This window comes from Papio anubis, chromosome 6 (assembly GCF_008728515.1).
Source record: "Papio anubis isolate 15944 chromosome 6, Panubis1.0, whole genome shotgun sequence".
In the NCBI taxonomy this organism is placed as follows: domain Eukaryota; kingdom Metazoa; phylum Chordata; class Mammalia; order Primates; family Cercopithecidae; genus Papio; species Papio anubis.
The window spans coordinates 52,188,531-52,211,290 of record NC_044981.1 but is presented as its reverse complement, the minus strand read 5'-3'; the positions used below and the strand labels follow the sequence as shown (position 1 = coordinate 52,211,290).

Sequence of the window (22,760 nt, the reverse complement as noted above, 5' to 3'; positions counted from 1 at the left end):
TAACATAAATCAGGTATCTTATAGGCTTATGATCTGCCACACTTCACTGATGAAAATCCATCCAATCTCTTCGCCAGGCCCTCCAGGCCCCGCCAATATCCTCACCTGGATTTCCGACTGCTCATGCCAAGGGCTCCAGTCGCACTAGCCTTCTTTCTGCCCATAAACTCACCAAGCTCATCTGCAAACCTTTGCAGGAAGCTCTGCCATATTTACATGGCTGCCCCACTCCACTGGTGCAAACGTCACTTCCTTGGAGAGGCCTTAAATAGAAATCTCCATTTGCATCACTCTCTATAGCACTTCCTTGTTTTTTGGGGTCTTTTTTTGGTTTTTTGTTTGTTTTGACACAGAGTTTCACTCTTGTTGCCCAGACTGGAGTACAATGGCATGATCTCGGCTCATGGCAACCTCCATCTCCCAGGTTCAAGTGATTCTCCTGCCTCACCCTACCGAGTAGCTGGAATTACAGTCGTGCACCACCACGCCTGGCTAATTTTGTATTTTTAGTAGAGACGGGTTTTCTCCATGTTGGTCAGGCTGGTCTCGAACTCCCAACCTCAGGTGATCCGCCCGCCTCAGCCTTCCAAAGTGCTGGGATTACAGGAGTGAGCCACTGTGCCTGGCTTCTCTGTTTTGTTTTCTTTACAGCTTTTGTAACTATCTGAAATTCATATTTTCTTATCTGTTTTCTATCCTTAACTAGAATGGAAGCTCCATAAGGACAGAGATTTATTTGCCTTTCTAGATAGAACAATGCCTGAAGTACAGCCAGCGCTCAACAGTATGTGGAGTGAATGAGGGAAGCAGGGAGAAACTGTCAGGATCCAGCAGAGACCCATCCCTAGTCCCCATTCCTGAATCAAGATGTCTCTGAAGCCTGATACCAACATCCCATCAGAGAAGCCAGCTATTCAGGAGGAGACTGGAGAGCTGTAGCCTTTGATCCTAACTTACTCTTTGCAAAGCCACTTCAATCTGACACTGACCCATAGATGTTTACAATGGTCAATCCCCAAACTAAGTTTCCCAAAATACAATCTCTCAGGTACTCAAATCAACACAAAGGGAAGTTTCAAACAACCCCCTCTGAATTGCTTGAGTTCATTTAATAAGGACACAAAAAAGATCCCAGCCAAATTCACCCATTTTGTCTCATTTCGAAAAGCTGGGAAAATGCAACTGACAAAAGAGAAAAACTTCAGTGTTCAAAGGTTGCTGGGGGTGAGGGAGTGTGAGTGTTTTAACCAAAGAAAATCTGCTGATCTTTTTTCCTTAATTGGTTCTGGGAATCAACAACTGACCACAGGAGGGTAAGTGTTTGGAACAGCTTTTCCTTATTATCAAACCCTTGATTATAATGATTAAGCCTAGATTTGTGGTTCTACTAAACCTCATGAAGCAACCTCACAGAGTATGTGTACAACTGCAGCACCACTCGTCAAAGGTTCACTCTGGGACCTCAAGTCATAAAATTAGCATCAGAGAGGGTCAACACACAGAGGGACTTTGTTGACACCACTCAGGTAAGGAAACTGAGGCTCAAGAGAGTACATGATCCGCCCAAGGTCACAATGCTAGTGTTGGACAGGACCAGGACAAGAACCCAGGGCTGATACCCAGGCCAGTGCTATTTCTGCTCCATCATGGTGCCACCCATACACACAAGGACTACAGACAGCCCGGCTCTTCTTGGTGTCATGTTCAAGCTCTCCCTCACAAGTCTGGTTCAAAGCCATTACTAAATCCGCTCCTCAAAAGGGCTGAAAACTTTCCCCAAGATGCCCTTCAAATACGTATTCAATGCCTGCTCTGCACCAACCACCCTATTAAGCAGCAGGAATGCAAAGAAAAGATGTGTTGCTTTAAGAAACTCGCTTTGATGAGGAACAGAGATAATTACAAAGATGCAACAATAAAGTCAGAAGTGTCTCCAGAGACCACAGAGGAGATGGGAGGGCTTCCTGGAGGAATGTTAGCTCCGGAGCTCTGTCCAGTTGGATGAGGAGCAGTGAGACAGGCAAAGAAGTGAGAAGAGTACTTCACCATAGGCAGAACGACAAAAAATGAAGACTAAGAACATGAAACAATACGTCAGCAACTAAGAGCAGCTAACTGGGGCTGAAACACAAGGCTGAGGGGAGGTAAGATGGCAGGAGTAGGCGGAGTGCAGAATGCCGCCAGACTGTACCCTGCAGGTGCGGGGAAGCCACCATTGCAGGCAATCACTGTCGCATTTGTGTCTTAGAAAGATCACTCTGACCAAGTATTGAGACAGGATCTGAAGGAAGGACAAATGAGGGAATGTGGGCCTCTACCACAAAAGTCAGCATTGATAACAATGATCAAACTGTACTGAGTACTTTCTATCTCCCAGATAGTGTTCTCAGGACTGTCTACAGAGTAGCACATTTAATTTTCATACAACTTCATAAGGTAGGGACTATTATTACCTTCTTTCTACAGATGAGTAAACTGAAGTACAATGAGAGACAAGTTACCTATCCAAGGGGTCACCATGAAGAGGACAATCTCCTAACAACTATGCATATTTCATCTTCAAGTAAGAGGATCTGGCCTGAATGGAGACTTGAGTAGAAGAGACTGAGGTGGGGGTGCTGATCCATGCAGTCATCACAAGTTAATGACCAAGCTTTGTGTCCCCAAACATCCTGCATACCACCCTGCCCTCTCGCTCCAGAAAGAGAACCAAGTCAACCCACAGTAAGAATCTATGCTCCAAACACAGCATATATCACCTTACAAAAGCTGCCTGTCTGCAATGCCCTCCTCCCTCCCCAGCCTGTCTAAGCCCTGCAGCAGTGAAAGCCGGAGTCCTGCTTTCCTACACCTCAAATGCAACAAGCCTCTGACAAGGGCCCACAGCAACTCTTGGCATGCACATTCATGTGGCAAGTATTAGATGTTAGTCTTCCAAAGATCTGGCACAAATACCTGCTCAACTGACTAAAGCCTACCTAAGGCCTTTTCTAGACCTATGGAAAAGAATTGCAGTCAAGAACAATGGGCCCAGAGATAAAAAGAAGGAAAAAAAAAAAAAAAAGACAGCCTCTAGGGCTATTTTTCAAGATCTCGCAAGGATCACAGGACTTCGGTCTCAAGAATCAGGAATGTGTAGCCCATATCTTTATTCTCCTTTAATACATCATTTTACCTCTCTATACTTTAGCTTTTTAGATGCAAAATGACAGGTTAGATTTGTATAATCTCCAGGCCTCCATCCAACTCTGACTAAAAAAATGAAAATCTAGCAATATTTAGTAAAGTACATATCCATTGATCCAGCAATTATGCTTCTTGAAATGTATCTTAAAGAAACATTTGCACAGGTATACAAAGTAATACATATAAGAACTTTAAATCCAGCATGGCTCACCATTGCAAAGAATTAGAAACTATTTAAATATCCAGTAATAGGAGAAGGGTTAAAAAATAAATAACAGTGCTATATCCAATACAATGGAATACTATAGCACTCGCAATAATGCAGTAACACTTCTCTCTCTATATATATAGGTATGAAAAATGTCCAAGATAAGGTGTTAAATAAAAAGAACAAGCAGCAAAACAATTTATATAGTGGGAGTCCTATTTTTGTTTTAATAACAACAAATACATGGTGATCTATGAAGAAGAAAACAATCCATAAGAATACATCCTAAAAACAAAGGGGATTTTAAATGTCTTCACCACAAATAATAAATATGTGAGGTGATGGGTATGTTAAGTAGATTGATTTGATCACTCCACAATGTATACATGTATCAAAACATTATGTTACACCATATATATGTATACAATTATTTGTCAATTAAAAATAAAATAAAAAATTTTAATAAAATCAAATTGTTAATGGATGATATCATTTCAAGGAAATCAAGTGACTCTTCTTTTTGTTCTTTGAATTATTTTAATCATCCAACACATACTACTCTCATAGTAAGATAAACACAAGACAACACCATAGTCAAGGTCATCTGCACTAACAACATGAGCCTCAAAGGCACTTATTCAGCATCTTCCAGATCAAGTCAAGCAGTCAGAGCCCATGTTACATCCTGAGAGATTTGAAGCCACTTTCTGGCCCTCACAACAGCTCATTTGATTCAGGCACCTGGTTCTCACCACAAGCCAGTGGACAGCCTCCTGATTATCTCTTCCCAAGAAGTGGGGGTAGACTGCGGAAAGAAAGGTGCCCATGGTGGCCAGATGGACAGAGTCCTCTCCATTCAGCCACACAATCAAGGAGTCAGTCTGGAACATGCTGTAATTAGGTGTAACACCACCTTCCACTCACCACATGGCAAATCCATTCCTTGGGGTTTTTAGAAACAAAAACACCAAATTTCTTCCAACTGAGTCAACTTCCCTGAAATCTAAACATTATAGTCTAGATCAAAATAATGAGGAGGGAAAAATTTTAAATATTACATCTTATTTTAGGAGTCCAAACTATTTTACACTACACACACACACACACACACACACACACCCCCTACTAGATGTTCTAAAATACCACATGCAATAGTAAATTACCATTCCTGTCCACTAAATCATACCCAAGAGAAAGTTAATGGACATCCAGAAGTTTCTCCTATGCATTTATGAAGATCTGGCCCATGGTCTCATCACCCCTCATAACTATCTTATGAAGCAGAGGGCAAACATTTCCAGCTCTGCGTTCTGAGTAGAGTCCTAAAATAGGTGAACTTGCCCTAGACTTCAGTGAGCACAGTGAAAAGCCTGCAGCACTCACTGGATCCTCACCCAAAAAGAACGCAACACCTCATTCCATGGCACAGCAAGACCATGTTTGGGACCTGCCATCATCGCAAAGAAATGTTTACACTGCTATTTCTGACACTCTTGTGTAAATCTCAACAGTGGCTCACCCCTAAAATCTCAAGTCTGTGGTAAAGGGTCCATTTTAAAGAAATCCCAAGTACCTGTTTGTTACAGTACAAAAGATGCAAAATTCTGGCAACAGGGGAAATTCACTGGAAGCCTGTGATGTGGAGTCAAAGTGCTCCCTTTCCGCTGGCAGCCCCAGGAAAAGGGAACTGGGATTGTGGAAGCAGGCTCATTTTGCTGTTTTACCATACTAAAAGCATGGCTCAATCTTTGTCAACTCTCATAAAGTTTCATTAACCAAATGGTTTGTTTTTCTCAAGGACTTCAGCTACTTTTTAAAAAGATATACAAGCAATGAGTTTCAAGTTACTCTAGAATAATAAATACTCTCCAAGTATTTGTCTTTGAGAGCATCCTCTACTCCAGCACAGGACGATGAAACTAAAATTCATAGTATAGAACAAACATAAATACGCATTCATATTACTCAGAAAACTAGAACCCACAGGGTTACCAGGGTCACTGCTGGTACATTTTTATAAATTTAATGATCCCATTCATCTAAACAAAACCAAAAATAAGCAAACTCTTCCTACCCATAACACATCTGGCTGTCCATCTTCCTCCCAAGCCAATGCCTACTACAAAACTTGCCAGGTTTTAGTGAGTATCTTACAAGTTGAACACAAGGGTACCCCACAATCAAGGAAAATATGTCCACGGAAAGGAGGACAATGCTTTGTATTTGGCGTCCCACAAATTTATGAAGCACAACACAAGGCAGCATAGTAGAAAGAGCACCAGACCGGAAGGTAGAGGCTCCTAGCAGCAAAAACTTTAATGATGCCATCTCCCAGAGCATCCCACCAGTACTCTATCTTTTCTTCCGGCCTAAACCACTGCAACCGGCCCCTGCCTGCTCTCCCGGACTCTATTCTCTCCTCTGCCCCAGAATGATCTTTCTAAAAACAAAGATCTTTCCATACTTCACCTCTGCTTAGACACCTTCCCTGAGGCTCCTCTGCCTACAGGCACAGTTCATCTCATTATCTGTCATGGCATTCTGCAGAGGCTCTTCACACCGCCATGCCTCCTTGCTCCCAGGCGGGCAGTACGGCATACCAGTAAAGGCAGTACATGTTGCAGGAGTTTCATGCTTGCTCCAGAACTAACCTTAACCAAGGCTCTTAAGCCTTTTAAATAAGGTTTTTATGATTCAGTTTCTGCATTTGCCAAGCTGAAATCGTAACGGCTACAGTGGACTGTTATTCCATTTTAGAGAAATTATTTATGTAGAGCACTTAACATAATGCTTAAAACTCAGTTAAACCTCAATAAGCAGTGACAATTATAATTATTATTAATACATCACAGAAAATCACTAAATTTTTCTTAATTGAAGAGACTCTAATCTCCACTAACCCATTATAATTATTACTAATATGTCACAGACACTCACTAAACATTTCTTAACCAGAGACTCTAATCTCCACTAACCCCAGACAAATGACAACTTCTCTAGGTCTCAGTTTTCTCACTTTTAAGTATGAGAGGTGAGGAGAGGTGTGGGGTGGGGGGTGGGGGACTAACACAGAAAACAATTAAATGCTAAATTGTGTGATGGTAACAGGGTATCTGAGAAATGAGAATTGTTTCCCTAACTTGAGAAATGTATAGATCAGCACTATAAAGGGGAAATATTCCTTTGGATCCCCTTTCCCCTAAGCATTCACTTAAATTACATTTATTACAATGTTATTGAAGTATGTCCAAACATAAAACTAGGTTATGTCTTCTCTATGCTTTAGTTCTTATACAACTATAAGGTAAATAATTTTTAAATCTGGTAAAAACACATAAAAGAAAGCTCAACATTAATTTAACATGACAGATAACAATGATGCAATTTTGCAGACACTGTATGGCTGCTTGCAATGTATTAAATACAACAGCGGCATGGAGCAGGTAGCCTGCATTCCCATTCTGCTTACTGACACCAATGTGCGCTGTGACCCCTTCAGCTACCCAACACTTCTGTCTAACAAATTGATATGAAACCTTTGTTCATACAACTTCCAGCCATCTTCTGACACCAACAAATCATTTCTGCAATAAGTTCACATCTCTTCTTCCCCCATTAGCTAGAGACAATTAAAGGAAGGCTCAAACACAGTCAAGAAAGTCTTTTGGCACTGCTCATTTATAAGGTCATCAAGATGTCACAGAATCTGTGATTTTTTAAAAAATGTATTATTGGCCAGGCACAGTGGCTCACACCTGTAATCCCAGCACTTTGGGAGGCTGAGGCGGGCAGATAATTTGAGGTCAGGAGTTTGAGACCAGTGAACATAGTGAAACCCCCTCTCTACTAAAAACACAAAAATTAGCCAGGTGTGGGGGCACACGCCTGTAATCCCAGCTACTCAGGGGGCTGAGACAGGAGAATGGCTTGATCCAAGGAGGTAGAGGTTGTAGCGACAAGACTGTGTCACTACACTCCAGCCTGGGCGACAGAGTGAGATTCTGTCTAAAAAAAAAGAAAAAAGAAAAGTATTATTGAAAAGAATATTAAAAATGAAATTCTGGTTTTAAAAAATAACTGCCAGGAAAACGTCTTCAAACTCCAGTTTAAGAAACATTATTTTGGCCAGGCACGGTGACCCACGCCTGTAACCCCAGAACCTTAGGAGACGGAGGCGGGCAAATCACTTGAGGTCAGGAGTTCAAGACCAGTCTTCCCAACACGGTGAAACCCCGTCTCTACTAAAAATATAAAAATTAGCTGGGTGTGGTGGCGTGCACCTGTAATCCCAGTTAGTTGAGAGGCTGAGGCAGGAGAATTGCTTGAACCCAGGAGGCAGAGGTTGCAGTGAGCTGAGATCGTGCCACTGCACTCAAGCCTGGGTGACACAGAGACTTTGTCTCAAAAAAAAGAAAAAAAGAAAAAGAGAAACTTTATTTTTAAATAAATGGATCTTGCCACAGTATCCAGAAAGATGTTAGACATCTGAGATCTAACTCTGTGCTGACACTTTCAGGGCTTTACACATATTCTTTAATAACTCTATAACCCTACACAGTAGGGAACACCTAAGGAAACAGAGGCTTGACCAGAGTCTCCAAGTGTTGGGGCAGCATTTTGAACTCTCTGAATCCAGCACCTCTGCTCTCTGCCCTTTCAAGACAAGCCCTAAAGAACCTCGGCACAAGACAACCAGCAATGGACAATATAAATCCAGATGAAGCCAACCAGATGGGAGTGAGGGACTGAGACAGAAAAGGTGGCATTGTGAAAAAAGAAATGGCAGGACTTGGCAACAAAATTCAGAGAAGAAAGGATCAGAGGTAAGTCCTTGGACCTTTGAGATGGAAAGAATAGGTGCCCTGCCCCCTAGAAATGGAACTTCTGGGAAAAGCAGTCAGTTTGGAATATGAGACCTAAATTAAAACATGGTTGGTTTAAGGCAAAAGGGACTTACCACAAGTGGAGATGGATATTCCCTTAACAGATCACAGCTGGAGATACTAAACTTGAAGTCATATTCATAGAAAATATGTTTACAGTGCATGAAGATTCTTTCGAAGATAAGGCAATCAAAGGTGTCCAGTACAGAAGAGATGGAAAACAAAGACTGGCAAGACAAGGACACTGGATTCTGAAAGAAGACTTTGTGTCAACAATAGTGTCACTAGATTGGTGTAGAAAAGTCTGACCATATGAAGGTGAATTACAATGGCTAAGAAACAGGGCCCACCTACCCATGTTAGGACTCATCGATGCATCTTTGTGCCCACTATGTACTAAATACTGTCCTAGGTCCAGCCGTGAAGACCTCTGCACTCATGGAGCTTATGTTTTAGTTAGGGAGAGAGACAAAGAACAAGAAAGCAAGTATATGGTCTGGAGTTAGGTAATGATATGTGCTCTAAAGAACAGGAAAAAATAAAGCAGAATATGAGAAAGAATGATGTAGGGGGCAGGTATTGGAGATAATGCCATCTGGCAATCAACAAAAGATCAACTGAACTCTGTGGCAAGGTGAAATTCAATTTTTTAAAGCTGTGAAGCCTTTAGTATATTCATTTAAAATACGTGCTGCCTACTACTACATGAAGTGCTATATTGGTGCTGGAGATTACAGGAAAACACATGCATTTGAAGGTATCTGAGAATTGGCGCACACTGAGGAGAAAACCAATGGCATGTGAAAGGCTGAGGAAGTACAGAGGGGAAGCCAAGGTTCCTGTAGGGCAAGTAAGACAAAACAGTGTCATCCTATGAATGACCTTTTCTTCTGAAGTTGCTTCCAACTTGCATATTCTGACTATATTAGAAAAGGATTGAGCAGTGATATGCTTAAGGGAAGAGAAAGAAGCAGAGGGAGGAAGATTTTTGCAAGATTCGGCAACATTCATTCAACAGATAGATAACTGTTTATTGAGCAAGACCTATCGGGTGCCACAGGGTGAGATTCTGTGCTCAACAAAGGTAAGGCCGGGCGTGGGGGCTCACGCCTGTAATCCCAGCACTTTGGGAGGCCGAGGTGGGCAGATCACGAGGTCAGGAGATCGAGACCATCCTGGCTAACACGGTGAAACCCTGTCTCTACTAAAAATACTAAAAAATTAGCCAGGTGTGGTGGCGGGCACTTGTAGTCCCAGCTACTTGGGAGGCTGAGGCAGGAGAATGGCATGAATCCGGAAGGCAGAGCTTGCGGTGAGTGGAGATCGCGCCACTGCGCTCCAGCCCAGGCGACAAGAGTGAGACTCCGTCTCAAAAATAAATAAACAAACAAACAAATAATAAACATAGGTAAGCAAAAACAGAGACATCTCAAGAAGGTTACAGCGAGACTGTCTTTGTTAGCACAGAGCCATAAAGGATCAAACTGGGGGTAGTGGGTGAGGAGTCAGTGGATGCATAAAGAATAGTGAGACTATCACCCAAATGGAACCAAACTGAAGATGAGGGATCTGATGCAAAGGCTTAAAACATTAGCGAAGTAACCATCAAGTCCATAGCTTAGGAGCAGTTTAACTGTGGTGCCCTTTCCACCCCACACTAACCACATCTGGATTAAAATCATCTGCTTCCTCACAAAGCTGTGAATCATGCCTCCTTTAATCTCTATATTCCCAATAACTTGCAAAAATGGAATCTCAATAAATGCTCGGCTAAGGCCAAGTTATAATGACATGAGTAAAATAGGAGAGACTAAATAAAGGTTTGATGGGTGTGAGAAGCAGGATAGAAGATTACTGCTAGGTGTCCAAAGTAATTGTATTTGGCTGACATCTGGATGAACAGCACCCACCAGCAACTGCATCTAACTCACTGGATAGCCCTGAGAAAGTCACCTCAATCCTGAATCTGAATTTGTAAAATGAAGATACTGGCGCAAACCAGAGGTTGCACGCCTTTCAGTGGAAAGAAGGTGGCTGTTATAACACTGAAGCCTGGAGAGACTGCATATCTTTGCTGCCCTGGTAAGGGGTACGGGCTTCCCCTTAAGCTGTGCTTCCAAACAAATTATAGAGAGGAGAACATACAGCTGGTATGGCCACCAAAATAAGGACCTTTGAGGCTTGTCAACAAGAGACCCTCTTGTGATGTGGCAGGTAAGGAGATAGGGGTTTGGAGCAGGAGCAGCAGAGAGCAGTGGTAATAAGTTATACAGATCTCAGAGGTGAGACAACAGAAAGCCCAAGGAAAAAATGGAAGGGATGGAACAGATATCTATGATTTCAAGGTGGTTCTCATGCCTGGCATGCACACACCCAGGCACCAAAACACACAGTAAGTCAGGGAGAAGCAGAATTCACACAACCTAAAAACTTTAATACTAATTTAAGAGTTGTTAGAGCAATAATAATCCATTAGCAAGATCACCTCTAACCTTTGAAAAGCTTGTTTATTTACCGTATTTACAGAGTGCCATCAGACTATATTTTGAGCTTCTGACAAGTTTCCATTTAGGATCACAGAAAAACCTGACATTTTGGCTTGGCATGGGAAATTATGTAATTTCCCATGCCAAGCTGAATTCCCCAACATTACAGGAAAACCCACAAACCCTGCAGAAGGGAGTGAAAAGCCAATCCAGTCAAAGGAAATCTTCCAGTTCTACAAAAGAAAACAAACAAACAAATACCACAAAGAGTAATGAATCATTTCTAGTGAATAACTTTTCACTCCATCTTTAATAATGTCATTCTGAAGCCCCTGAAAAGTATTAAATTACATATTCTATATTCCTGGTGATATCACTGCCTAAAACTACACAACTTAAAGCAGTGAGTGAGCTGACGACTGGTAAGTGAAATCTTTAATGATGTGAAAGGCCAGAAAAAAATCACGTGTTTGAAAATGCCTGCAGAATAATAAAAGCCTGAGGGAACCTGATGGCTTTGCTGCTTCTAAGCTAAATAAAGCCTGGGGGGCTTTGCAAAGGTCCTAGTGAGGATAATCTCTATGATTACACAGAGTAAACATCCAATCCATTCCACAGGAACCCAGGAAAGTTAATCCAAGAAGAACACCACCACTTAAAATATTGAGAAAAACACACAGTTCTGATTGTTTAAATGCTCCATCAGCGCTGGAGAACGTATCAGGTCATTCTAACAAGCCAGAACACTTGACTAGTGTTTCTGTGACAATGATTTGGCTTGTGTTAACTAAAGGACAAGCAAGATGTTTGCGTTCCAACGCTCAGCCCTTACACAGGTCCGATCCCCGACTCCCAGCAGTCTCCCTACTTCCTGCACACCTTTGGATTATTGCACACTGACTTCCTGCACACACCTGGGTTTGAGACACCTTCCCCCTGAAGGGTTACTCTAGCTAAGTTCCCGAGACAAGCTCGAAGGAAGTTCGCTGTCCCCCTACTCTCGGTCAAAGCACCATCAGCACATGTCACTTGACAAGTTCGGCGGCAGTGGAGTGATCAATTTACATAAACAACTTTGAAGAGATAGCGCATCACTGCAACGACAGAAAGTCGGCAGGACGACTGTGGCCGCTCCGGGAAAGGAGGCTGCAAGGCTGGCCCGCGGGCAGAGCCTCTGCTGACGTTCACCGCAGCTCCCACCACGCAACAGGTCCACGCAGGCAGGGCCCGGGCGGCCGGCATCTGGGCACCTGCCCCCAGCGCTCCAGGCCCAGCTCTCCCCTACCCCCATCCTGCGTCCACCCCCGTAGCCACTGCAGGCCAGCCGGCCAAGCCCACCCGCGATAAAGCACGGAGCACATTCCTCCCAAGATGCCGAGATAGTGCGGCCCGCTTGAGCGCTGCCCAGGTCACAAGGTCCTCTGGGACAAGCCTCGACCAAAGGAGAGGCGCGCCCGGCCCTTAGTGGGGGAACGACCCCGGGGAGTGGAGGGGGGCGGGAGGCTGTGCTCTGTAGCTTCCAAATGGAAACAGCCCGAATCACCCGGCTTCTCACCTGCCCGGGCACAAGTGCCAGGTGTCAGTACCTAGACATGGATCTAAGTTACTTAACAGTCCAGAACGTTTCTCCAATAGCACGAGCCCCAGTGACTACGCGGAAAATATTCGGCCACTTTGAATAAAATGAAAAGGAACTTTTACTGGGAAAGGATGGAAGTAAAGAGACACGGGGAGAAAGAAGCAGGTGAATGCATAAAAGAGGGACGGTTCCTTCACGCCGGACCCGGAGGTGGAAGAGGGGACGAGAGAGCGGAAGGGACAACAGGCGAGAGCAGAGCGCGCAGGTGAGGCCGGACCCTTACCTCGGGCAGCTCGCGGAGCTGGTTGGCGTCCAGCAGCAGCTCCTCCAGGCTCCGGGCATAGCGGTAGATCTCCTCGGGGACATAGACTAGCGAGCAGTGGCGCTTGTCGATGCTCTCCACATGACGGTTGCACCGCCACAGGGGGATGCAGTGGAACATCGCCGCCCCCGCCGCCGCCGAGCCGGGTCCCGAGCGGCGGAGACCCGGGCTCTGAGCCCGCTCTGCCCGGCGGCTCCGCTCAGCCCGCTGCCCTCTCCGCGCTCGTTGTTGGCTCTCGGGCTCGCTCGCTTCTCGCGCCCGGCTTCGCGGTCGGAAGCGCTTCAAGGAACCTCAGGCGGGAGCCCCTGCCCCGTCCCTGCACCCCCGCCCGCCAGCCGGTGCCTCCCCTCCCACCCTCCAGTCGCCGCCCCCGCCGCCGCGCGGAGCTTCCTACTCGCGGCAGCTGCGCGGACTGAGCATGCGCACCAGTGGGTGCGCGCCGAGGGCGTTTCCCGGCCCGAGGGATGCTCCGCTCCGGGTTTTCCCGGCGACCTGGATCGAAGAGGGTCCACAGACCTGCGGGCCGGCTGCTGCAGGTCGGCTTACTCCGGCTAGGACGGGGGCGCGTCGGGCCCTTTGAGGAAGGCAGACTGTGAAAGGACTTGGGGCAAAGATAAGGCGGAGCAGAGGCGGCCTGAGCAGAGCAGAACAACTTTGATACTTAGTTTTATTTAACTCGCACTCCTCTCCTTGCTCCCCTTCCCCAAAACAACTTTCTCTTCCGGGGTCAGACAGGACCGCCCCGAAAGCGTACCTTGCGCGCCTGGAGCGCCAGGCGCTACGAGATTCGGTGTAGTTTTGAGGTGTTTGCACCGCCCTCGCTGCTGCTTTCGTGGCTGCCCGTGTGCCCGCTGCTCACGGCTGCTCCAGAAGTGTGAGCGGGCCGCGCCAGGCCCCTGCCCTGCCCTCTGGTCCTCGGGCACCGCCTGCAGGCTTTGTAACTTGGGAGCACATCTCCGGTGATCATGGTTTATGCAGTGAGTGACAGTAAATCCTCCTCCCTGTACCACCAAAGGCATAGGAGTCTGAGAGTCTGCGAGAGTCTCATAGATGTGGTTGCACCTGGCCAGGAGCCCAACTGCAGAAATAAGCAGGCAAAAGCGAGTTTCTGAGCCAGTTCCAGCCCGGCCCAGATGTTGGCCCCTGACAACTAGCGGGGGCTGGTGCGGAGGGAGGAGCAAGCGAAGAGGGGCAGGTCGAGGCTGCCAGGTGAGCATCCTCCATACAGCTCCTGCTTTTCTGCTGCAACCCGGGTCCCGTCCAGCCCGGATGAACCGGGAGGCTCACTATTGGGTTATAACGACCATTCCCTCGCCCCGACTCATTCCAGCGGACCACGGCCGGAATCCTGAGCTGCCCCTCTTCACCTGTAACTGTTTGCAACACAATCCCCATCTCCGAATAACAAGATTTTCTCCTTTCATGAAGGGTTGCTCAAGTCAAGGTCAGTAACAATGATGAATCATTTCCTCGGGGGCTCCTCTGACTCCCCACCCGACCGCCCCTTCGTTCCACACTTTCCCTTTCAAGCATACTCAAACTCCAGATTCCACCTGTGGCCTCTGCCACGCTGCCACGCTGGCTCTCCCACCCTCACTCCCGCCCTCCAGCTGCTATAGCTAAAATCTGGAGCCACGGAGTTCACTTTTCTATAGAAGACAAAGCTGAGCATGCTCAGTGGCCAAGACAAAGTTTAGTCGGAAACTAGTTTTTGCATTAGACTCTCCATTGGCTCCATAGATTCTCCCATATCTTACAACTGGGCACAGGAGGGTTTCCCCGGTGAAATGGAGAAGAGGACACTTGGTCTTTTCAACTCTGCTAGGAGGGCTCCTTTCTTCCCAGTCCGTAAGGAGGGGTCTGACTTTCATTTCTACCCCAGCGTTATCACCTTAACTCTCATTCCAGTCAATGCCTAAACTCCATTGCCCTACCCACTTCTCCCTCTCTTTTGTTTGTCCTGATTTGATTCCTGCATTCTCACAGAGGGCTACCTGGACTTTGAACCTCCACCCCACTTTCTACATTCTTGCATTCCAGAAACACATATGAAGCTCATTTCTGCCACCCTTCCTGACAGAGGCATGTGGAAAGGTTAGTAAGTCCCCGTCTTCAAGTTTTCCAACCGCTTAAAAAAAAAAAAAAAAAAATTAAAGAAGGCTGGCTCCCTCCATTTAATCTAATGTTGATTTCCAGAGATTATCACACTAGATTATTTTAACAAACACCAAATGTATTTTAAAGACGTGTCCAGTCTTTTAAAAATTCAAACTTCAATAAGCATTCCTTGTGTGCCTCTCCATGATGCTTCAGTTTCTCTGTGTTATTATTTTTGTATCAGCTTAATTCGAAAGAGATTGTGACCTCTTGAACAACAGATACTGTCTCACTTGCTTTGTAGATCGGGGAATCTGCCACAATGCCATATGCACAGTCAATGATCAACAGTTTTTGTTGATTTAATTCTGTGGGTAGTCAGTAGGCGAATTCTTGACTTTCCTTGTTTCCAAGGATCTGCCAAGAATTTGAAACAGCATAGTAAGAGAGAAAAAATGAAACAACACCTTGTCAACTACAGAATAGGGAAGCAATTAACTTTTTATTCACCTGAAGAATTTTAGGGTTTCCCACCTGATATAACATCTAGTTTCTTCCGCCACATACAAATGAGTTTGACTCAATTTAAACAAAGTTTAAAAGACCACCTAAATCAATTTATTCTTAGAATAATGTAATTCTTTTATTCATTTATACTGTGAAGCATGTTTTCACAGCCTTTGAGCTAAAGAGATTTGTGTTTGAACTCTTATTATGCCACTAGCTTTGTAGAAATTGACAGTTGACTTAACTTTTATAAGCCTCAGTTTTACCATATCTCAAATGAGGATAATGGTTCATGGGATTGTTATCTGGATTAAATGAAATGAAAGATATGAGATGCTTAGTAGAGTATCAGACACATATTACTTTAATCAATAAATATTCATTATGCACTTTATTTGCCAGCCTCCAGGAAGTTGGGGGCAACATCCACCATTTCCTGGTTGGTCCCTGTAACCAACCTTTTTCTCTCCAATCACACTCACTTTGGGGAAACCAGCTGCCACGCTGAGCAAATCTAGAGCTCCACGTGCCAAAGAATTGCAGCTGGCAACTAGCAAGGGACAACTAGCAAGGGACTGATGATTCTTGGCAGTAGTCATGTGAGTGAGCTATCTTGGAAGCCAATTCTCCAGCCCTTGTCAAGCCTTCAAGTGACTGCTGCACCAGCTGATAGCTTGACTAAAACCTCATGATAGCCTCTGACTCAGGACCACTCAGCTAAGCTGCTCCCCACTCTTGCACCTCAGAAATTATGTGAGACAATAAATGTTTTTTGCTGTGAACTGCTAAGATTTGGAGTAATTTATTACACAGCAACAAATAACTAATAAAGGTACATACTATGTACCAGGCATTGTGCTAGATACTAGAAATGTAAGAAAAAACAAGATAGGTCTTAACCTCATGAAGCTTACTCTCTAAAGGTAGGAGAATGATAAACACTTAGTGGTCTGTTGTTGCATTGTCATTAATTTTTTGAGCATGATGTCATTAATTTTTTTTTTGTGAAAGTCCAAAATGTTAGCTTGTAAGATAGGGTCAAAATGGAGATTCAGAGGTTTGGGCATGTGAATTTTAATGTGAGATACCACCACCTAACCACTAGAATGACTTAAAATTAAAAAAAAAAAAAAAAAAAAAAAGACAATACCAAATGTCACTGAAGGATACAGAGCAACTTAGCCCTCAGAGTGGCTGACACCTACGATTCCAACATTTTGGGAGGCCAAGGCAGAATGGGGTGGAGGGATCGCTTGAGGCCAGGAGTTCAAGACCAGCCTGGGCAACATAGGAAGACACCCATCTCTACAAAAAATAATAAATTAGCCCGGCATAGTGGCATGTGCCTGGAGTCCCAGGTACTCAGAAGGCTGAGGTGGAAGGATCACTTGAGTCTCCTAGTTAGTTCGAGGCTGCAGTGAGCTGGGCACTGCACTCAGCCTGGACAACAGAGCAAGATACTATCTCAAAAAAATTTTAAAAAATGGAGCAACTGGAATTCATACATTGCTGATAGAAGTGTAAAATGGTAAAACCACTTTGTAAAACAATTTGGCAGTTTATTGTAATCATATGCCTGCCCTGATGATCTAGCCATTCTACTCCTAGGTATCTGCACAAGAAAAAGTGAAAACATATGTCCAAGTAAGGATTGTTTACAAATGTGGAGAGCAGTTTTGTTAATAATAGCCCCAAACTGGAAACAATCCAAATATTCATCAACAGATGGATACAGTGTAGTATAGTGAAACAATGGACTAGCATTCAATGAAAAGGGGCAAGCCATTAATACATGTAACAATGTGCATAAATGGCAAAAACTATGTTGTACAAAAGCCAGACACAAAAGAGTACATACTATATGATCCCATGTATATAAAATTCTGGAAAATGCAAACTAACATAAAGTGACACAACCTGAATCAGTGGCCTAGAACCTGTTAGTTGGGTTGTAGGAAGGATTGTGGTGATAAAGATTGGTGATGAAAACCAGGGAATTTGTAGGGGAAGTGGGAGATGGAAATATTATATATCTTGATTGTGGTGTAGTTATGTGGGTGTATACATTATTCATCAGACTGTATACTTAAAATAGGAAACATTTATTATATAAAATGTATATATCAGTAAAATTAATTTTAAAAATTAAAAAGTATACAGGTGAATGTATCCAACAAGTAGTTGTAAATTACATCTAGGGTTAGTCGTGTTGTATTAGTTGCTCAATAAATATTTACGTGTTCACTACATGCAAGGCACTGGGTTAATTTGCTGGAGAGACAAAAAAGAACAAGACAGGGCTTTCAGTCTTACTGAAAGAAAGGCAGCTATCAAGGAACTTATAAATCAGTACTATTGTAGTGTAAAACAGCTTTTGTTCTCAATCTAGAGAGGATGACCTTTTGCCCTATAAAAGATTATTTGAGTGACCCTCTGAGGTATTTATATAACAGGTTAAATAGCAAATTAAATCTTAATGATATACAAATCTGGATAATAGAAAGACAGATCGATTTGTATATGAATCCCAAAGCCCTCTCTCAGAGAAGAAGCACTCAGATCCCAACTCATGATTCTCCAAGGTTGAGTTTATGGATATTTTCTAAAGATTATATATCCCTGCTATAAGAGAAGCCTACACTCAAACAATTTGAGAAACCTGAGAGCCTACAGAATTACATGGATACATTAGTTTAGAAGTCAGCAATGTTTATGATCAGAACTAAAGTCATTACCCTAAAATCTCTTTGATTCGTATTACTATTTAAGTTGAAAGTCTATCCCCATCCCTTGCTTTTTAGTGGAAATGTTTAATCCATTTACATTTCATATAATTATCAGATGATTTGGACTTAAATCTATTCTTTTATTATTTGTTTTCCGTGTATACTATCTGATTTTTTTCCTCTGTTCCTCCTTTTTTTGACATCTTTTAAGTAAATAAATATATTTTATAATCTCTCCTTATCTATTGGCTTTCTAGCTATCATGGTTGCTCTAGGGAATATAATATGCATCCTTAAATTTTCATAGTCCAGTTAGAGTAAATATACCAATTCATATAAACCCTTGCATATGATCCTTGCAATTATCTATGTCTGTTTTTCAACTCTCTGGTGCTTTATGTTACAATTTGTATGCCGATTACATTTATATGTTATAAACCGCACACAAAATTTTATGTATTTTCTTTTAAAATTCTTTTTTATTTTAAGGAAATAAGAGGAAATAGTGCTCTTCATTTCTATCTTGTATCATGTCTCTTTGCCTGGAAGTTTGTTAAAGATTTATCTGCAGATGTCTTTATTGTACCTTAATTCTTTATAGATATTTTCAGTAGATATACAGTTCTGGATTGACAGGTTTACTGTTTTTTTTTTCCCCCAGCACTCTAAAAATAATCCATTTTCTAATGATTTCTTATGAGAAGTCAGCAACAACTCAAATTGGACCTAATTTGTATGTAATGTATCATTTTCTCTGGCTGCTTTTAAGATTTTCTCTGTATTCTTGGTTTTTAGCAGTTTAATTATTATATATCTATATTTATCTTGATTATGGTTTGCTGAGCTTATTGAATCTGTAAATTTATAACTTTCACCAAATTTAGAACATTTTCAGCCATTATTTCTTCACATTTTTTTTGCCCATTCTCTTCTTTCCTTTTAATACTTCAATTTTTAAAATGTTAGACCTCTTGATATTGTCCCACATATTTTTGAGGTTCTGCTTCTTTTTTCCCTAATATTTTTCTCTCTGTTTTCCAGATTGGATAATATATACTGTTCCAGCTTCAAGTTTACTGGTTCTTCTATCATCTTCAAACTGCTATTAAGCCCATCAGAAATGCAATTTCAGATGGTGTATTTTTCAGTTCTGAAATTTCCATTTGGTTCTTTTTTTATATAGTTTCTGTTTCTCTGCTGAGATTTCCTATGTGTTCATTTATTAAGAGTTTATGTTCCTTTACGTATTTGATTAAGGTTATAATCACTGCTTTAAACTCTGTAGGCAAATTCTGAAACCTGGGTCATCTTAGAGTCATTCTGCCTTGATTGCGTTTTCTTTTAAGTATAGGTCACATTTTTCTGTCTCCTCATATACCTAGTAATTTTGGGTTATGTCCTGGATATTGTAAATAATAAAATCTCTGGATTCTGTTATAGTCCTCCAAAGAATGTTTATTTTTTGTTTTGTTTTGTTTTAGCAGCCTGTTAGCTTGAATGAAATAAAACAACAAACTCTTATTTTCTCTGTGGTACATGGCAGCTGAAATTTGTGTTCAGTTATTTTATTCTTAATTAGGTTGCTTAAAAGCTGAACTACACATGCATAATTTAGAGGTCAGTCAAATATTTGGAGTATTTATATGCAGAATCTGGAGCTTCTGTTCTCACTCAATCCTGTCTGAGGTTTTGTCACCCCAACTCTGATGTATGATACATTGAGCCAGATTGCTCTAAATATGAGTTTTAGCTGATCTATGTGATAGAGACTAGTGTATGCTTGTCAGAGTCATAAAAACAGAAAATTCACTCTTCTTCCTAGTACAGATTTTCCTTCAGTTTCTGCTTGATTTTGGCCATTCTCCAGTACCTTCAGATAGTTGATTTTTGCATTTTGTTCAGCATTATAATTGTTATCTGTGGGAGAGTTGGTCATGTAGTAACCACTCAGTTGTTTTTTATAAATTGTAATCATTTGTTCATGTAGCTTCACAGATTATAACAGTATATGGACAATCCAAATTTTCTTATTACTAAGATTTTAATCTACCCCTCCATTCATAGGAGTTACAAATGAGCAATTTGAGTTTTCTGCTTTTCTGTTTTTCTCAATCTCCTTATAAAGGTGCTAATGATGAGTCAAATATTGAACAGCATTTTGCCTTAGTGGCAGTGAGCCAAAACTACCTGCAGTGTGGGGTGGTATAAAGAACTCATGATTTTGCATTGAATTTTTGGATCTGCCACTACTAGGGATGAGATCTTGGGTGAATTATATTTAACTCTAATATTCTTTATTTCTACAAAGGCATGAAAAATGCCACCTTCAAATGATTATTGAGAGGATTATGGGTTAATGTAATGGAAAAAGTTTTCTATACTGCAGAACACAACACATTAGGCATTATTAATTGCCAGTACTCTTTGCTCAGTTACCAGCCAAAAGAAAGCCTATCAAGTGAGTACATTGTTTATGTAAACAATATATAAATTATCATATCAGTTGATATGTGACTGTAAAGTATTTCAAGAGGAAAGAGACTATATCAAAGAAGCCAAATGAAAACCAGGTATCTGCCACTGAATCCATCTTTTTCCAGGCCTCTGCCTCAGCCTCATGGTCTCCTTCTTCGATAAAACAGGAATGTCTCAGGTGAAGCTTAGAGGCAGCTCACAAACAGGACTTCCTCCGGTTGTGGCAATGCTTTACATTTGTGTAATGCTTTATCGTTTAAAAAGAGCACATTAGCATACATTGCCTCATCTGATCAAAATGTACTTGTTAATCATTTAAGTAAACATAGATGCCTCATTTATTTTTCACCTTCATCCACAAAAGGTTTAAGAAAATCATATAGCTGTGTCTCTTCTTATGTTACTCTTATTTTATAGTAACATTTCCTATAATATAAACTACATCAATATAGACACTGTTTTCACTGAAGGTCAAGGTCTACTTAGTAATAAGTAAAAATGATACCTATGATTGAAACCACTCTACTGAGCACTGTCATTCAAACAATTCAAAGACCATTAGTGATCAAAGTATGTTGATCAGTTAACTAACATAAGCCTGAAAGATCTCCTATTTCTCCAGTCAAGTTAGCACTCTCTATAAAGTTCATGCAAACTTGACTGGAGAAGAAGATACTTTTTAGGCCTAGTCCACTTGAAATAATATGTTATTAATAATGCTGTCTTAAAAGAAATAAAGAAAACTATTAACTTTCAGGCTAACAAAAACATTTCACTGTTTAAGCATACCACGATAGTTTATTTATGTTACTAATAAAACAATAAAGATCAGATCAGCATATATTTTTAAAAGTATAATATTCAGGCTTCATTCAATCATTTATTTCAGAATTGCAGAAATCTCTGCAATTCTAATTTATTCATACTATTTTCTATTACTGGGTCAACTGACAAATCTACTTTATTTGCTGTTTTCTTCCCATGAAATACAAGGGAGAAATGTTTTCAAAGAACATCAATTTATTTTAAAGTTTTTATTAATATGTGAGGAGCTTATAAACAAATACATTGCATTAATTATAGCACCTTAAAGGAGGTAAAAATTAAGAGAGTTTGGGTGGAAATGTCAGTATCTGATATTATTATAAATCCATCATTGAGACAAGTCAAATTAATTTATAGGAAGGCAACTCTACAGATATGTCCTGTTTTAAGCAAAATCAAGCATGAAGATAGGTAATCTCATGGCAATTTTCAATGCAGAGATGATTCTTGTTGTCCTAGGATTTGTTGCTTTACCAAAAAGATTTACTAAAAGGTTTCAATGGATCATTATTTTAATGCAACTGAAACAATTTTATTTACCAAAAAATTAAGTTGCATACAATTTTGTGGGTACATTTCTAATGTACAAAGCTAAGTGTAACTGTATTCACCTTTTAAAAATTAAACTTAATTTTTTAATTGATACAGTAATTGTACATATTTATGGAGTATAAAGTGGTGTTTCCATACACATATAGTGATCAAATCAGGGTAATTAGCATGGGCATCATCTCAAACATTTAGCATTTCTTTGTGTTGGGAACATTCAATATCCTCCTTCTAGCTATTTGAAACTATATATTATTGCTCACACCTGTAGTCCCAGCACTTTGGGAGGCTGAGGTGAGTGGATCACTTGAGGTCAGGAGTTTGAGAACAGCCTGGCCAACATGGTGAAACCCCATCTCTACTAAAAATACATGGTGGTATGTGCCTGTACTCCCAGCTACTTGGGAGGCTGAGGCAAGAGAATTGCTTGAACCTGAGAGGCAGAGGTTACAATGAGCTGAGATCGCATCACTGCACTCCACTCTGGGCAACAAGAAAGAAAGAAAGGGAGGGAGGGAGGAAGGGAGTTGCTGTGACAGGATTTTATTCTTTTTATGGCCTAATAGTATTCCACTGTGTATATACACCACATTTTCTCTATCCATTCATCTGTTGTTGGACATCTAGGGTGATTCCATATGTTAGCTATTGTGAATACTACTGCAATAAACATGCAGATGTATTTCCAATATGCTGATTTCCTTTCCTTTGGATAAAAGCCCAGTAGTGGGATTGCTGGATCATATGGTAGTCCAATTTGTAGTTTTCTGAGGAATCGCCATACTGTTCTCCATAGTGGCTGTACTAATTTACATTCCCACCAGCAGTGTATAGAGTTCCCTTTTCTCCACATCCTTGCCAGCATTTGTTGTTTTTTGTCTTTTTGATAATAGCCCTCCTAACTGGAGTGAGATGAT

The 22,760-nt window shown here is 41.7% G+C and overlaps 2 protein-coding genes across 5 annotated transcripts in view; one reads left to right on the top strand and one right to left on the bottom strand.

Annotated features, from left to right (window-relative positions):
- Window positions 1–13,055, bottom strand: part of LRRC1 (leucine rich repeat containing 1) — a 129,483-nt gene extending 116,428 nt beyond the window's left edge. The window contains exon 1 of the mRNA XM_003897751.5: window positions 12,626–13,055. Within this exon, the coding sequence (XP_003897800.1) occupies window positions 12,626–12,784 (159 nt within the window). The 5' untranslated portion in view covers window positions 12,785–13,055. The remainder of the gene's footprint in view (window positions 1–12,625) is intronic.
- Window positions 13,056–13,683: 628 nt separating this feature from the next.
- The window catches only part of LOC108585468, a 63,795-nt gene continuing 54,718 nt past the window's right edge, over window positions 13,684–22,760 (top strand). Inside the window, exons 1-3 of one of the 4 annotated variants that reach the window (XM_017957950.3) lie at window positions 13,684–14,108; window positions 14,651–14,758; window positions 15,765–16,539. In XM_017957950.3, coding sequence (XP_017813439.2) covers window positions 13,715–14,108; window positions 14,651–14,758; window positions 15,765–15,847 — 585 coding nt within the window. In that variant the 5' untranslated portion in view covers window positions 13,684–13,714 and the 3' untranslated portion in view covers window positions 15,848–16,539. Of the gene's footprint in view, window positions 14,109–14,650; window positions 14,759–15,764; window positions 16,540–22,760 lie in introns of those variants that run through there. The other 3 variants (XM_017957949.3, XM_017957948.3, XM_017957951.3) reach the window with 3 other exon arrangements.